General features: G+C 35.2%; 1 protein-coding gene across 1 annotated transcript in view; it reads left to right on the top strand.

The window, feature by feature from the left end:
* LOC149837230 (mannosyl-oligosaccharide 1,2-alpha-mannosidase MNS1-like) overlaps window positions 1-18,951 on the top strand; it is a 41,393-nt gene that overhangs the window by 2,880 nt on the left and 19,562 nt on the right. The window contains exons 4-8 of the mRNA XM_090005902.1: window positions 3,282-3,394; window positions 14,539-14,604; window positions 14,769-14,940; window positions 17,087-17,176; window positions 17,708-17,832. Of these exons, the coding sequence (XP_089862028.1) occupies window positions 3,282-3,394; window positions 14,539-14,604; window positions 14,769-14,940; window positions 17,087-17,176; window positions 17,708-17,832 (566 nt within the window). The remainder of the gene's footprint in view (window positions 1-3,281; window positions 3,395-14,538; window positions 14,605-14,768; window positions 14,941-17,086; window positions 17,177-17,707; window positions 17,833-18,951) is intronic.

Below are 18,951 nucleotides of genomic sequence, written 5' to 3' on the forward strand. Positions count from 1 at the left end.
AATATTGAGCTTAGGGTTCAAAACCAAGAAGACAAGTGGTAAGAATGCAACTCTTTTTTATAATATTAAAAGGATAATGCAAGCCTCATATATATATATAAATAAATAAATAAATAAAATATATATATATATATATATATATATATATATATATATATATATATATATATATATATATATATATATACCACGAGCGAATGGAGGTGTTCGACTTGTTTTTTTGCAAATCTGACCCTGCAGATGCATTCAACATGATTGATTTGTTGGGAAATGACACTTGGATCATGTTTTTCTGATAAAAAAATGTGAATTTTAAGCTTTGAATATTTATAGAAATTTTAAACCATTTGATTTTCAAACATTATAAAAACCTACCTGTGTGTTGGAATCAGACTATCCAAAAGTTGATTCCTATAAAATCAAGCATGTAGAACACATTTGTACAGTCAAATTTGAGAAAAATGTAACAAAACCCTTTAAAAGCCCTGTATGATGGTGGTAGGCACATATCAAAGCAAGGTTGTAAAAAGCGTATCGTAACCCATATCAGCTGGGCCCAAAATAAGATATGTATCATATAGTAAAAAACCATACTTTTAATAAAAAACCCCAACAAATTCAAAAAAGAAAAAACCAGGAAAAACTCCAAAAAAATTAGTAACACAAGAAACAATGATAAATAAAACCATAATATCACATACCAAACAATTATGAGTTGCATAAGATATCAAACATTAAGTAATCAAGATAATATGCTATGAATGGCATGCATATCATACGAAAAATCTAAACTATGAAATAAAATGCATATTAAACAACAAAACTAGTTAACAAGTGACAAGTTTCATAATAGTGCATGCTTACTTAAACAAAAGCAAAATCAGAAAGTGTTTCTCAATACTTAGAAATTTTACATGACCATTTTTTTTCAAAATTCAAACACGAAACGAACTAGATAATGTTAATCATGTTTATGATCATCATCGTCATCTTCTTGCAAGAAATCAACCCCAAATCACCCTCAAGCTCGTTAGGAATGAACGTGAACTCACCCTAAGGGGCCTTATATGTTTCAAACAATGTTATTAATATAGTATTGTATTGTATGATATGATACAGAGTATCAATATATCGGTAGATAAATCGATACGATATAGCATGTATATCATAAAGGATACAATTATTTGTTCGATACAGATCGTATCATACTGCATCATACGATACACCCTTTATCGTTCAAGTCAACTTCACTTTTTTTTTAAAGTTCGCCAGCACTAGAAAAGTGGCAATCGACCACTTATGGGGCCATTTTTGGCCCACAGGGGTTACCTCTTTTTTTTGTATTCTTCCCCAAACCTCGTTTCTAAGCCTACACACTCATTTTTGAGACCAAATTCACCCTAAAAATTAGGGCTTGTTCTAGATCCGAATCCTAGAAGGGTGATTCACCTCAAATCTCACCCATTTTCGTCCTACAAACCGAACTCTAGAAAGATGATTTACACTAAAGCCCCTGATTTCCATCATACACTCTCGTTTTTTGGCTTCTAACCCTTAAAACTGAGCCATAATGGTGTGATTTACTCTAAATCCACCCATTGCCATCCTATACAAGCATTTTTTTGCTCTCTAATGCTCAAATAAGAGCCTTAGAGTGTTTGATTCAAGGTGTTTGGAGTATGGCTACATCAATAGACCTGACATGGGATCATCGTGCACCGGTTTATGAAGAAAACAGGTTGCTCAACTGGAGCAATTGCGATTCATGGAGGTCTTTCGAGGATGCACAAAGCAAAATGTGGCTGCAGCTAGATGTTGTGAAATGGAAAATGAATGAGCTATTGAAGGAATCTCAGAGGAAGAGAAGGAGAAAATATAAGGACTTGACAAAAATTGAGGGTTACAATATGTCCTAGCCCTTGGAAGACCTAAAATTGCCACATGAGGAAGTAACTGACAACGTGAGTGGCCCCACTGAGGAGTTGGAGATGATACGACAACAGAAGGGCAAGAAGTTAGAAGTTGGGTCTGACAATATTGGGATTGGGCATGCACCACCCCTTGGCGTCCGTGGTGGAGGAAGGAGGTGAACAAAGATGACCTTTGTAAGTCTAGGTCATGGGATTGATACCTATTTCTCGTGTAGGATGACCCCTGGAGCCCAACTAGATATACGTTCTGCCATGGCTTCCAAGTAAATGATTGAGCAGTCAGATCTAGCAGTTCAACAAAATTTTTATGAGACTTGCACACCTTTTAGCGCTTCAACAGTTCAACGCTACAAACTCATATCATTTTCAGGCTATGGTTGATGCAATAGCCAGTATATGAGTTGGTTACAAGATCTCTTTTTCTATCATGCATTGAGGGGCAGGAATTTGAAGCAAGTTGTTGCAGAAGTGAAGCAGTGGTGTGGTGAGTTTAGAGAGTCTTGGAAGACTACAGGCTGCACCATCTTGGTAGATGGATTGATAGACAGGAGACAACAAAATGTTTTTTTTTTTTTTGGTTTCTTGTCTTAAAGTTGTCATGTTTTTTAAATCTATTGATATGTTTGTTAGAGTGAAGATGAAAAATGAGTTGTTTGCGACCTTTAAATAAGTGATGGAGGATGTTGAACCTCATAATGTAACATCTTCATCTCTGCACCCATGTTTTTTATAATTGCAATGTCACACCCACACCCATGTGACATAGCAGATATCATATTTAGAATAATACCAGGAGCATGTGCAACTTGTGGAACATGAAAAATATTAGAAGTCATGAAATCCTTTTTTACGTTGCCAATGTGCTTTGGGTGTGCATGTGTGGGGCGTTTGCTGGACTATAGAGAATTGTGGAAGTGTATATGTATTTGATTTATATATGTAGTATGAATTTGTGTATATATGTATGTTGTAAGAATTTGTTCATGTATGATGCATTCCATTCTAGGAAATGCTCAACCTTAATAAAGATAACTAACCCATGCAAGATCTCTTTTTAAGAATATTCTATGAACAAGGTTGATTTGCTTTAACATTGCTTAATGGAAAGCACCCCCTTCTTCGAAATCTCAAATTTTTTTTGGAAAAATAGTCCCAGTGGTCCGCTATGAAAATAGGTAAGAATCACTATTATAGCGAAACTCTTCTGTTCATGTAGGTGATGTTTTATGATAGCATTTTTTATATTAGGTTTTTTAAATCTTTAATGTTGCTAATGGCACACGAAGAATTAGCTCTTTATAATTTGAAATCTATAAACACTAATCTTATTTTGTTATTTGATGTTTCCAGCCATTGTCCATGAGTGGTACTAATAGCTTTTGTGGTCTTGGGGCAACAATTGTGGACTCTCTTGATACATTGTACATAATGGGTCTAGACAAACAGTTCCAGAAAGCTAAAGAGTGAGTTTATCACTTAATTCTTTTTGTACTACATATTTCTTTCCATTGTGAACAAAACATTTTGTAGCATATTATGTGCAGCATATTCGAAAGCTGCTTTATCTACTTTGTTTCTAAGAAATTCTATTTTATTAAGTTCTGCCTTTCATTTCAGTACAGACTTTTTCTAGTGATTATTTGTTTCTATTTTTCTTCTTTATAGTTTGATTTTCTGGTAGTGACAGCATGTTCAACAATAAAATCGTATGTCAATCCTGCAATATTGTCCTCTCAATTGCCAAAAAAAAGGTATTCTGGGTTTTGACAAATAGATGGAGGAGTCAGTGAGAGCAAACTGTCATGACTTTACACGTGATAGCAGATAGTGGTGGGGGACTAGTTTCCAAAATTAACAGGTTGATTGTGGCACCAATCATCCTTGATTTTTTTTCCAACTATATGTGTAAAACAAGAGAAACTTAGCAAAATTAGGAGAAAAATCATTGACAAAAAGGCTATTAACTTAATTTGATAGTTGGAATTACAAAAGTTGCAATATCATGTCTGAGGGATTAATATATGCCCTGGTATCATGTAAACCATTAATTCCAAACTTATTCTGGTAGTGATTGTTTTCCTACGATACATATAGAATTATTGAATTATTGTCCCATAAACTACTACTTATTTGACAAGTCATGATCTACATGGTACTGGTGCCTAATTTGACTTCTATTCTTTACTATTGTTATGATGATAATTATAATAATAAGAATTATTATTATTGTTATTATTAACTGTACTATACTTTCTATCTTTTATGCTTCTCTATACCAATAAATTTTTTCTTCTTCCTCAAAAGAAAAAGAAAACATTATTATTGTGTTTGTAATGAAATTCTAGTCAATCATTATCTTATCTGAGTTTATTTCATTTTCTGTGGACTTGTTTTACCTTATGCATTTTAAATTTCTTGCCTTCTCAAAGAGGCTAGTTCTATTATCATATTTTTTCTTCTATTCTTACTGCTTTAAAAGGCCAGAATGCTGTTGTTGTGGATGCATAATATCAATATTTCTGTGGTAGGTGAATAACCAACAGAAAATGCTGATTTTTAAATTGATATTTCTGCGGGTTATCAAGAAAATGATAACATCATAGAGCTGGTGAATTGTGCTGAGATTTTAAACTTGCCATTATTGGAGCAATATTGGGATCTCCAGTGAACCTATTCCAGAAATGAGTGATCCAACGGCGGAGCAAGGCTTGAATAAAACAGCCAGTCACTGATTTAGAATGAAATGATGGACATCTCAATTGTGATAAAAATCATAGCTCTTTTTGAAAATTTGGAAGAGGTTGGGCAGATCCACAAGTTCCATATGTCCATCATTAACCTATTTTTTTTATGACGAATTAAAACCCTCACTTAGAACTGAGTCAGTTAATGGGCCCGCGTCCCTGCGAGGCTACGAGGTAAAACTCTGGGTTGAGGACATGACCACCCAGCCTGCCCCAACTGTGATAAAGCAATGACAGCCCCCATGCTCCAGCAGGATTCAATCCTGGGCCTTCAGCTTGACACATGACCCTGCTGACCACATGGGTGACCACCGTGGTGGTATCATTAATCTAAATAATTACATTTATAGATATTTGATGACTTTGGTGCTTTTGGAATTTAAGAATGTTTTTTTTTTAATTTCATAATAAGCTTTCATGATAAGCATGTGTTTTAGTTATGCTTTATGACTCGTTTAAAACATTCATGCTCATATCTATCTTCCCTGTGCGTTCCCAGGTTAAATCAATGCAGTGCACAAAGTGTTCAGTGCCTTTTCCCTTAACTTTCCTTCTGCTGTAATATATGATTATATGTTGTCCCATTCTCTTTGACTAGCCCGATTTGTCATTCTAGCAAGTATGTTGTGTCATTCTAGGAAGTATGTGTTTTCATTGAACTAACACATTTTTTTTGATATTCCTACCAAATACTCCTTAATATTTTTCTTATACATGTGAGTGCGTGCATGTGTGTGTGTGTGTGTGTGTGTGTGGTGGTGGGGGTGGGGGGTGGGGGTGCATGTGTGCAGCATGCCTCTGTGTGTGCGGCTGTGTGCATAACTTGGAACAATGGTTGATTTGTCGTTAGTCAAACAATAATCATGATCAGTGATGTTCATGTAGTACAATGATATTAGTGATGCCACATGCACGTATTAGGAAGAAAGGTTGGGCTGAAAAATTGTTGTTCTAGTGTCCTCTATATGCATCAAAAGTAGTGGAGCCAAATGGAATGGGACGTTGGGGGCAGTCACGCAATGTGTTTGCTAAAAATCACCTTTTTTTTTATAAATAATGGAATATTTGAGGCGGCGTTATTTTGTCTCTATGATTATGATAAAATTTATTATAAAGATTTCATTCCACAACGCTTGCCCCCCTGAAGACATGGAGGAGGATACCATATGTATGGATAAGATTTTAAAATTTCTATTTTACATCATTCATCTTCTATGTTTATTAACAAATTTATTTTTCAACAATGTCAAATTTGCTTTGAGAATTTGTTTTACTTGTATAGAATTATGAAGTATTTACTCAAGCTGTGAGAATCTTGATAGTGTTCTAGTGCTACTATTCTGTTGTGCATTACTCATGTAGTTTGGGCTTGGAGACCCCGTCCCTGTAAAGAAAAATGAGCCTTCAAGCAAGAACAAATGTCCACCAAAGAAGCTAAAATGGACAAGCACAAAGAGCCACTATGGGCACTCACAAAGGCACTAAGGGCACACACCAAAGAATGCTCACAATATAAAAATAATATTTAATTGATTCACAAAGTATGCAAGAAGCATACTTTACAATGAGGGGGAGAACCCCTATATATACACAAAAAATAGGAGAGAGAGAGAGTAATGATAGAAGAGAGAGGGGACTACTAGCCGTTAGGCCTAGTCTAACATCTATGTCACACGGACTCGGCTAGGGAGGTGCCACACCCGAGTCGACACGCCCCGACACGGGTGCGGCTTCGGACTCGGCCCAGACTCGGGCAACGCCGAGTCAGACTTGGTCAACGCCGAGTCGGACTCGGTCAACGCCGAGTCGAACTCGGTCAACGTCGAGTCGGACTCGGTCAACGAGTCAAGACCGAGTCCGTCCACATTTTGGACTCGGTCAACTTTGACTGAGTCCAAAAATGTTCATTTTTAGGACAAAAAACAAAAAAAATCAATTTTTACATATCCTTTTTTTTTTTTAAAATATATAACCAGACTATGCAATGCAGTTGCACAGTCACTGCACACAGTCTGTGTGACTGTGCATAGTCTGCACAGTCTGCGTGACTGTGCACAGTCTGTGTGACTGTGCACAGTTTGCACAGTCACAGACTGCATTGCACAGACTGTATTGCACAGTCTGTGCAACTGTTAACGTATAAAGTTTAAACATTTGAATGTCAAAACTGAACAGATCACAAAGATGTGAATGCTATAATAAAGGGGTCATTTCAAAAATTGGACCAGTACAGATTATGGACCATTTCACAAGGTCATAGTTTAAAGTTTTTTTCCTTTAACCATGGCCCATAGATGTGTTTACCTTAATTTTAATTGTTTACTAGAATTATTGTTATATATATATATATATATATAGAGCTGAGTCCCCGTGTCCAAAATTTTTGAAATTGCGCCGCACCCGTGTCGCACCCGCACCCGCACCCATGTGACATAGTCTAACATCTAGATTGACTAGCCATTAGACTAGGTCTAATGACTAGAATAGCTAGCTGTTAGACCAACTCTAACGGTTAGTCTAGTCAACTCTTGTTGACCAACAAAAAATAAAAATATTACATATAATATATATATATATATACACACACACACAAAGTGTACATATTTTAACACTCCCCTTGAAATTACATTATAATGACCAAATGTTTGCCAAGAAGAAAGTGAAACCTAGGAGCTGAGAGAGGTATGGTCATGGTTGTAAGTATCGTATCGTTACCAATATCAGTCGAGCCCAAAGTAACACTGTGTCGTAAAATTTAATAAAAAAATTTTAATTTTTTTTCAAGAAAATCAGAAAAAATTAGCAAAAAATCTAAAAAAATCAAATCACATGAAACAATGATGAAATGCACAAAATACAACCATAAAATCACATATAAAGCATTTATGTTTCTATGAGCCGCATAAGACATCATCAAACATCAACTAATATAGAATTATAGATAATATTGCATGCATATCTCACAGGAACAATGCAAAATATTAAATATCTTGCAATTAAGAACATGCCACAAGACTCATATTTTCATATTACATAAACAAAAATATTATGGCAATAGTTGCAGTCAATTTTCAATCAGTTATCACTCATTACTTGAGTGCACCATTGCCATGTCAGATCATTTTATGCCATCTTTATTGGAGTGTGGGACTTGATTTCTACCTTGATATAAATCTTTAATTTTCGTAGATAACTTTGCGGTAAGTTGGTGGGGGGGGGGTGTAGGGGGCAACGCCCCCTGAGGCGATTTTTTTTAGAGAGTAGCTTTGTAATTATACTTATAATAATTATTTTTTATCTTAACCCATTTTCTTGAGTGAAAAAATGGTGAAAATGCAAATTTTTTTACCTTAACCCACTTTGGGGGAAAAATGGTGGAAATGCACTTCTAATGGCCTCTAGACAATTAGAGAAATCGACCCTTAAAAGGTATTTAAAATCCAAAATAAAAAAATAACTTTCGGCCTTTTTAAAGTGCACCGAAGGTGTATCGTAGTATGATACGACATGATACAAGGGTGTATCATACGATACACCCGATATTGGTACGATACGAGTGTGTATCGTATCACAAAATCCAAAAGTAACGATGCATATCGTACGATACGATACAATATGATACTTGCAACACTGGGTTTGGTGAAGAGGTCTGCCAATTGATACTCTGATATGGCATAGGGCAGATTAATGTTGCCTTGAAGATACTCTTCTCATATATAGTGACAGTGCATCTTAATATGTTTTGTTCGTTCATGAAACGTATAGTTCCTGGCAATGTAGATCAGACTCTTGTTGTCGCAACACATTTTCAAAGCCCTTATTATTTAAATTCTCATGTCTACCAACAATCTTCTTAGGCAGGCCACGTCCATCGTAGTCATGGCCATGACCCGGTATTCATCTTCTGCTGATGAAAGTGAGACCTATTGCTTTTGCACCTCCATGAGATCAGAGATTTACCTAGAAAAACTCAAAAACTCATGGTTGAGAGCCTATTATTAGGATCACCACCCCAATCAATATCAATATAAGCAATTAAATCCAATGTAGATAAAGAAGATAAAAAAAGGCTTCTAAAAATAGAATTTTTAATGTATCTAATGATTCATAAGACTGTTCCTATATGAATGGATGTAGGAGCATCCTAAAATTTACTAGTTATATGAACAATGCGAGCTATGTCTGGTCTAGCGATTGATAGGTAAGAGAGTGATCCAATTAATTGTCGCGTTGGGTCTTCAAGAGGTTCTCCATTAGTAACCTTAGGAATAACAACTCTCTTATCATCCGTAATTCCAAACCTGAAAACAATATCATAAGCAAATTTAAACTAAGATAACACATACCCTCTAGGAGTAGGATTCCAGCTTTAATTCCTAAAAAGTATCTTAAAAAACCTAAACCAATCATTTCAAAATTATTTTAATTTTTTTTTAATATTTTAACTCTGTTTGTCTGCCCCAGTGATGATCATATCGTCCACATATAGGAGTAGAATGACAATTCTTGCATTGAATTCCTTAACAAACAAAGTTGTGTCAATAAAACAAGATCTAAAACCAATATCAAACATACCCTTATTAAATCTATTATACCATGCTTTTGGTGCTTGCTTCGAGCCATAAAAGACTTTACTCAAGAAAAGTTCCTTCCCTTCAAGAATGCTCATACACAGTGGTGCCTTCATGTACACTTCTTCAACTAGTTCTCTATTAAGAAAGGTGTTCTTAACATCCATTTGGTATATGGGCCAATTCTTAATGTAAGGAACTGTTATAAAGGTCCTAAGAGTGGTCATTCGGGAAACATGGACAAAGTTTCTTCATAACCTATCTCATATTCTTGATAATATCCTTGGGCTACTAATATGACTTTATACGTCTCAAGGGTTCTATTACTCTTGGTTTTTACTTTATATATTCACATACATCCTATAGGTTTCTTTCCCAGTAGAAGATCTTGAAGTATTCAAATTTTGGCTTTCTTTAAGGTTTCTAATTCTATTCTATTCTCATGTCTTCTACCCACTCATAATGTTTTTTTAACTTGGGCATAAAATGAAAGCTCTGCGTAGGAATGAATTAACTCAATACATGCCTTGTATTTGGATAAATTACTCATCAACAACAACAACAACAACAACAACTACGCCTTCATCCCAAAACAACAACATCTCTGCGTAGGATAAATGACTCATAAGATACAATTTTTTTGGGGGCTTTGGTGCTCTAGATGATCTCCTAGATTGCATCTCATGTTCATTTTCAATGCTTGAATATTTCTCAAGTGCACATAGAGTTTTTTAATCCTATGTCTAGTGTATTCCAAATAGGTTTTATCACCATGGGGTTGCTCTTCACTGATAATTTCATCTCTTGATTCATTGCCATTATTATGACCAAACTCACAATCACAATTATCAATATCATGCTTTGAAATGAAATCAAATAGAAAAAATACTCAATTACTTCGATTTTTAACAATAAAAAAGTTCATTTTTCAAAAAAGACATTTCTTGAAACATATAATTTTTTATTTTTAAAAGCTTGTCATTTTTGTTGGTTAAGACAAAATACTTGCATCCAAAGACTCGTAATCTAGAATAATCAAGAGTAAGTTTGAAATTTTTTTCCACACGGGATGTGTTTTGTAGTGATGAAGATAACATTTTGTTTAGAAGATAGCGGTTAAAGCAACTTCGACCAAAAAAACTTTAGGTACATGACTTGCAGTAAGTAAAGTTCTCGTGGTTTCCACAATATGTCTATGTTTTCTTTCAGCCAAACCATTTTGTTGTGGTGTGTGTGGACAAAATATTTGATGTGTAATGCCATGCAAATTAAGATAATTTTCAATTTTTTTTGACAAAAATTCTCTCCCTGAATCACTGCGAAGGATACAAATGTCAAATTTAAACTTATTTTTGCCTAAGTTATGAAAAATTTGAAAATACAAAAAGACTTCAGACTTATGTTTAAGGAAGTAAATCGAAGTATATTTAGAAAAATCATCAACAAATATCACATAATATGCATATCCACCTTTTTATATGATTGGTCCTGGACCCCAAACATCCGAATGGACTAACTTAAGTGGTTTAGTAGAAACAAAAGTCCTCTCATGAAATGTCAATTTATTTATTTTTCCAAGAATACAATCACTACAAATAAAATTGTCAATGTCACAAAATTTTTTCAAATTTGGAAAATATGGAATTTTGGATACATTTGGATTTCCAATCTTTTATGCCACAAATTTAAACCTAATTTTTAAACATTACAACAAAATATATTTTTGGGTACTTCCAAAAAGTCCATGTAGTAGAGACCTTATTCTCTTTTCTAAATCAGCTTCCGTGACTGACGATAACCAACAACCATTTAATGATGAGACATTACATCCATGGTTCGATATTTGAGAAACTTACAAAAGATTTAAATTCAGTTTAAGAATGTATCTAATTTTTGGAATTGAAAACGTTTTGGAGATTTCTTTCAAAATTCCTTATCCCTTTGATTTCAAGAGATAGTGAAGACATTAGATATGCTTGAATTAGTATGACACTCGAATAAAATATCAAGGTTAGGAGCATGGTTGCCAGTTGAGGAAGCTGGAGCGGGTAGCGAGGCACTTTCAAAATTTTAGGAAGCGGGAAGCGTGGGACCACTTAGGAGTGAATCAGGAATAGTCTCGGAAGCGACCTAGGAAGCGAATCGGAAGAGACCTAGGAAGCGAGGGGGAAGCGAAAAGAATAAAATAAATAAATAAAAAATACAAAAAATTAAAAAAATGGGGGAAGCGCGCTTCCCATTAAAAAAGGGCACTTCCCCGCACGTTTCGGAAGCGCGACGTTTCACGCTTCCCCACTTACCTAGGCGCTTCCGGTAACTCTGGTTAGGAGTCATATGAAATAAAACACCAGAATCAAGAAACCAAGAAGGCTTATCAGGATCACAGTAAGATGAGACCGCAACTTTGGTTTAGGAAGATGATCCTTTAAGAATGGGTTGAAGTGCCTCCAACAATTTAGATAGTGACATGCTTTCAACGGATGTGTCTTGATTGTTCATGTCCTTAATCTCTTGAGGTGGACCAACCGAAGCCATCTTCTTTTCATCTTTTTTTCTCAACTTGGGACATAAGGGTTTAATGTGTCTTGGTTAGTGACAAATGATTTTTCTCTCGTTGTCATACTCATTGCCTTGTCTCCCAAAGTGAGGTGGCTTGTATGTACGAGTATAAGTTCTTGACTTAGATACAGCCAAGACGGATTCATCATCATTCTTGAGAGTGTCTCTTCAACATATTTCCCTCTATATTTGCTCTTCAATCGTATCAACAATAGAGGACACCTCTCCGCTATGGAGAAGAACTGATTTGGTGACTTCAAACTCGAGTTGCAACCCATTTATGAATCGGTAGAAATGCTCTGCATCAATTTGCTTTTTTTGGAGTTCTATGTCGAAAGGGCAATATCACTTTGGTTCAAGAAGAGCCAATTCTTGCAAAAGTTCGGATAAAACATTATAGTATTCTCTAATGCTCATATCCCCTTGAGCTATGGTTCTAATCTTATCTTGTAGATTGTACACATGTGCAATATCTTTAAGAGAATACATATTTTTGAGGTAGTCCCATGCATCATTGGCATGCTAGCTAAGCTAGTACATTTCTTTATGTCTACGCTATCGATAAGTCAAGACATATTTTGTGTGTCCCATTCTCCATTAATTTCATTTTTTTTCATAATGGGTTATGACCTTGGTCTTCTTGTAATCTTGAAGTGCAACATTCTTCCTGTTCTCAACTTTGGTGAAGAGTAGTTTAGATTCCAGATTGGATCCATTCACTAATCCCCTAAGTCCTTGCTGCAAATATGGTGTTTTATGAATGAAGACTACATTACATAGTGTCATTTAGTTTGATGGAAACAACGGTGACACTCTCCTTGTCCTCCAAAGAGAGAGAGAGAGAGAGAGAGAGAGAGAGAGAGAGAGAGAGAGAGAGAGAGAGAGAGAGAGAGAGAGAGAGAGAGAGAGACCCACTTGAGCCACTACAAACACCGCACTACGAACACTTTAGAAGTGATCCACGAGCACATGAACAATGTGATTGTCAACTTCAAAGATCAAGAGCATTATGACTCATACCATGTAAAGAAAGAGGAGCCTTTAAGCAAGAACAAATGTCCACCAAAGAAGCCAAAATGAACAAGCACAAAGAGCCACTATGGGCACACACCAAAAAAGGATCACAATATAAAAATAATATTTTATTGATTCATAAAGTATGCAATAAGCATACTTTACAATGAGGGGAGAACCTCTATATATACACAAAAAATAGAGGGAGGAGAGAGAGTAATGAGAGAAGAGAGATGGGGACTACTAGCCGTTAGACCTAGTCTAACGGCTAGTCTAGTCAACTGTCATTGACCAACAAAAAATAAAAATATTACATACGATAAAAAAAATATGTTATATTATATATATAGGGATGCACAATGAGCCGAGCTAACTCGGGTTCGACCAGCTTAAGCTCGGCTCGAACTCGTTCAAAAAAATAAATGAGCTGAGCTTGAACAAGGGTTGAGGCTTGGTACATGTAAACAAGCTGAGCTTGAACAGGCAGTCCAACTCGGATAGGCTTGGTAAGCTCGATTAAGCTCAGCTCACATAGTTATATACCGAAGATAGATTTTATATATGTATGTTATTTTTCTTTACATGGTCAAAAAGAGAGGTCTTAATGAGTAAGTTGTTGGACTTCTTTAGAAGTGGCATGGGTTCAAATCCCAGCGCTTTCCTTTCTTTCGAAAAAGGCTTTTGACACACATTTCAAAAAATTTAAAAACCTTTTTATAAAGGTGTTCAGCTCGAGCAGGACTCGAGCCGATCCTAGGCAAAGGTTGTTCAAGCTTGGCTTGAGCTTGAACAACCAAATCTTCTTTTCGAGCCGAGCCAAGCCAGCCCAAGCTCTGCTCGAACCTGGCTGTGTGTATCCCTATATACATATGTATGTATACATATATATACATACATATGTATGCACACACACACACACATATATACACATACACACAAAGTGTAATTATTTTAACAATCCCTACTTAACCATTTTCACTTAAGTCATTTAAAGTTTGCTTGTTATCAGTGGACTGACTTTTTTGGATTAAGTCCAATAGTAAGTAAATATGGTGATGGGGTGCTAAATATGGGACCCTGATATGTATTCAAATGGATCAACATGAAAGAAAGCATCGCTGCTCCTGTAGTACAAGGCCTAGCTTCACCTGTGTAAATGAGTGATACAATTGAAGAACAAAATTTCATGCATTGCATGCAAAAAGAATCCTATCAGATACTAAGACTCTTGTTCTCTAATTTTGGGTCGAGTGAGCATGTGGAGTGAATGTCTTCGTAAGAAACCTTTTTCGTGAATTGTGGACAGGGAATGTCTTCAAGTTATTGATTTCATGTTCTTCCTAAGTCTTTTGTCACATATTGGTGCCCTTTTATTTTTCAACACTAATATTAGTTACTTGTGCTTCATTGAACAAATATGAAAAAATAACAAATAACCAAGTGTAGAATTGTTCTTTTGTGATTCTCTTCAGAAAAAGACGACCCACATTGCAAGTTGAACTATTACAAAATTCCAGTTCTGACCTCCCTAGGCTTTTCTGAGTGATGATGTAATACTTCATTATCTTTCATATTTGGTTATATATGGATCAAGCATGAAATTTTATGGTCTGAACATTTGAGTGAATTGCTTCTCTGGTATTAGCCATTTATATTTTTGTAGCCTTTTCTCTTTGATATTCTGTTGTACATATTTCATTTTTTTTTCTCTGACTACAGGTGGGTTGCACAATCTTTGGACTTCAATAAGCAGTGTGAAGCTAGTGTTTTTGAGACAACCATAAGGTTGCATTATAAGGTTTAATTTTCTAGTTCAGTTATTTTTTGGATATCTAAAGTGTAGAGTTATGTTATTGTGAAGGGATCTGAAATGTCATTACTAGGCATTGTAGATCTGATTCTCATTTGTTAAGTTAGTGTCTTATGTTTCCAACACCACTGGATTTCAGAGTTGTTGGTGGACTTTTAAGTGCATATGACCTGTCGGGTGACAAGCTATTTCTTCAAAAAGCCAAAGACATTGCCGATAGGTTGCTTCCTGCTTGGAATACTCCTTCAGGAATTCCTTATAACCGGATTAATTTGGCAAGCGGACATGCATATAATTCAGGATGGAGTGGGGTAGCTTCTTTCTTTTCTACTTATCTATGTCATGCAATTTTTTTGAGCTCTTTTTTCCTTAATTTATATTAGATCTAGGTTCTATAAATGGACTATGTTTCATGTTTGAACATAAATTGTCATGTTTGGTTACCTATTGGTTGCACAGACGTTGACAAAATTTTAGTTCTCTTCATGGCTGGTATGACGTCTATGTTCTTAGATGCTCTCCTCCAAATGTTTCCACCTTAATTTGTGGTATATTCATCTATAGGTGTTCTCTTGAATTTCTTTCTCCTCTCTGGATAATCTCCAAGATATTGCAATATTCTCAATTTCTTGTAATTTTAAAGACTTTTCAAATAAAATAAGAACACCAAAATATCACAACAAACAGAGGAAAAAAGTTTAAGATAAAGATATTGTAAGTGTTGCAACATTTGCATGGGTTTTCTTTAAGTCGTTGTTCAAATTCTTTATTTTCATTTTTGTAAAACCAAGATTTTTCGTAGAAAGCCACTATTTGTAAATTCTCCCCAAAAAGCCCTTGATGTTATTGTGGGACCTTTTGGCACGGTAGAAGGCTTGAAGATTCTTCTTGAAAAAAAATTACTCGTTCACAGATATTATATTTCTTTGTCTATAGCATCTATTAATTTCAACTGCATGAACTCGACCATGTGTACAGACTACAGTGTTCACCTCCATCCATGCCTCATCCTCTATACAGAATGTGGCCGGATATGTGGCTGTTATTGATGTTGTCCCAGAAGATTAATGCTTTCTAAATTGTTGAGATGAAGGTTCTCAATTGCCTCTTTTGTTCTTGCATTAGGAGTGGGCATTGGGTTGGTGCCCATGGCCTGTATATTCTTTTATTTAAAAAAAGAGAAAAATTGAAAAAGGAGAAGGGTTTAGGGAGACCATGTACAATTCAACCTTTACCATTCTCAAAACCTTCTCTTTATGCTTTTCATCTATCTGGAAGGTTTGAATTTTGTATGTAATTTCTCTTGCAATAAACCTTCATCTGGAGGAAACCCTATTCTTCAGATTCTTCTATTCTAATATCTACATTTAGATGCAAAAACTAAGTTGGTGTCTGTCTTGGCTTCCTTTAAGGATTGCAATATATTTGGTACTGCTTGTTTCTTGTGTCACCAGAGTGTTGTATATTAACTGAAACAAAGTTTTGTTTCAGTCAAGCCAATGTCGTGGTGTTACTATGTGCACAATACCAAGGCTGTTCAGCCAAATTTACAGGAAGTGTGCTTTCTGTAAAATGTCCACCACAACCATTCTCTGTTAATTCAAGTATTAAAATCTAGTCACATCAAATCATCGGAGTGGAATTGGATCTTTAGAATAGAAATAAAAAATTCCTGTATCATACTAAAAAGAAAGCATTACAAAAGGGGAGTATTTAGAAAAATAAAAAATATAGATAAAAAAAGTTAAACTTTGGCTGGTCATCTAAATATAAAACTGTCAAAAAGTCTTTGTAAAGCATTGATAAAATGGTAAAGAAAAGATGCTGAAGAAACAAGATCTTATGGGGACCCCTAAAACTTTCTAGTTCACTTTTTCTAAAGGGATTCATGAGAGACATTCAAATCCTAAAAAATGTTAGTAAATAGAATATAGAGAATTGTGCAAACATTAAAAGATACCAAAATCCTAGAAAGTGCTATCATATATTGATTAATCACACATGGAATTAATTTCATGTGTGATTCTATGGGGTTTGGGATAATGTTTATATGAATGGGGGATGTGAAATGTGGATTAAAGGAAGATGGGGAAGTCCAATGAAGACAGAGGAAGGCAAATATAGGTGTCACAGAAGAATGTGGAGTCCTTTGTGTTTGGACTTGGACAGGATGAATGGAGAAACATGGTCCTCGAGGCCATGTAGTTGAGCATGGTTTCAAAAATGATAACTTGGATGTTGTGGGCATGTTTCCTCATTGTATTTTCTTTATAACAAGGATCAGTTGTGCTGCTCCTTTGCTTCCAGTGACACCAATGGTGCATGTCATTATGTTCATCTGTTTGATGCAAGGTCAAAGTTGATATGTTTGTTTTGTCAAATTGTCATTTATGTTTTGGCAGTTATATTTATTTAACCAAGTATTTTGTTTTAATTTTATGATTTTTTTATTGACAGGGCAATAGCATTCTAGCAGATTCCGGAACTGAGCAACTAGAATTCATTGTTTTATCTCAGAGGACAGGAGACCCAAGGTACCAGCAAAAGGTTTGTTCTGGCCATGGTCTTAGCTTTTCATGGTTTACTCTTGTGCATTGAATGCTTTCCAGGAGAGGATTAAAGAAGTTTATGGGATCAAGGGAATGGGCTGAAATGGATGTGTTAAAATTGTACATGCTTGGTTCAATTGAAGAGTTAACTGCTTACTAGAAATGCTTTGAAGAAAAGGTCTTAAAAGTCTGGATTCTTGAAGTTGTCATTTGGATATCCATAGTTTTTCTTTGTTAACTAGACAATTGATCACGTTCATATGGCTTGCGATTAGGGAAATGCTTTTTTCTGGTATTTTTTTGGATGCAATGAAGGTAGAAATGAAAAATGTGGTGTACCTTGTTTGATTCTTTGGCTTACAATTGGACAATTAATGTTTTTGCATGCTACATCAACGAGTTGTGCCATATCCACGTCTTTAGATTTATTATAAAAGGAGTCCTGATTGAAGTTGTTTTTTTTGGAGCGTTACAGCTCATACTTACCTGTCTTTAGGTTGAACATTTTTTTTCCATCCTTCCTATGCAGGTGGAAAATGTCATCAAACAGCTTGAGAAAATTTACCCTCGTGATGGTTTACTTCCGATATACATTAATCCTCACACAGGCCAAACATCATATTCAACAATCACATTTGGTGCTATGGGTGATAGGTACAAAAGTCTGCTAGTATTTTTTTTTGTTTGTACATTTCTCTGGAATCTACGTTGGTTGTTCTCCTTTTGCATGTTTCTTAAGTTTCTAGGCCACTACTTTGCTTATTTTGGTTGATTGAGTTCTTGTTTCATTTCCTTTTTATACTGCTAGAATAAGGTTGCAACATTTGTGTTTGATTGATTTAGGAGTGGGTTTGAAATTTCATGCATTCTTGCAATTCTAGCTTTCAATATGCGCCGAAAATTGTATGATTTGAGATCACCCTTCCATTGGAGTTAGCAAAATTAATGTCTCCTTGCATTATATGAATTCCAAATATTTATGATCAACATGTGAATAGGTCAGCTTACTTATTCTTTGGTCTATTAGTGAATCATGATTACACACACATGCACATATTATGGAATCTATGGAACTATTTGCTCCAATTACTTTTATTTTCCTTGTGGATTTTACGATGTACATCCCAACTTGACCCAATGGTTTCCTAAGGTATTCGAGGAGCCTGCATTACCTAGCCATGAATACAAGTGTTTATGTCAGACAGGGTTACAGAGCTTCGGACATGTTGAGTCTTAATAACTAAGTTTGTGGATTAAATCCACTAATATCCACATGCCATTTTTGTGACTGATATTGCTAATCTTTTTTAAAAGATTTGTTGTTCAGCCTGGTTGATATGTAAAGCATTACATTGTAAATTGGGTCAGCTAACCTGGGTTTCTGGGTTGAACTGATAAAAAAAGGTTGGTCCAATTTTAATAACATAAATTTATCTGTTAGGATATACTTCCATTACAAATTATGTATATTTCTATAATGCATTTTGTTTTAAAAGATCTCTAGAGCATATATGAAACTTTTCATATCTCACTTCACATTATATCCTGTCTGTCTACTTCTCTGTGTAGTCACTAATCCAATCCTTGTTTAAAATGCTGTGTTCCTGAGAGTGTTTTGACTTGGAATATCACCGATAAGTTGCTAGAGATCTCTTTCTATTTTGTAATAATGATGAAAAGGTAGTTTTTTTGGAAAAGATCCCTTAACGTCCGAAGATACTAAAGTTATGCTTCATCATTGGCTTCTATAGTTGGGTACCTTCTATAAATTCA

The sequence above is a fragment of the Nuphar pumila genome, chromosome 5 (assembly GCF_984573655.1).
Source record: "Nuphar pumila chromosome 5, dmNupPumi1.hap1.1, whole genome shotgun sequence".
In the NCBI taxonomy this organism is placed as follows: domain Eukaryota; kingdom Viridiplantae; phylum Streptophyta; class Magnoliopsida; order Nymphaeales; family Nymphaeaceae; genus Nuphar; species Nuphar pumila.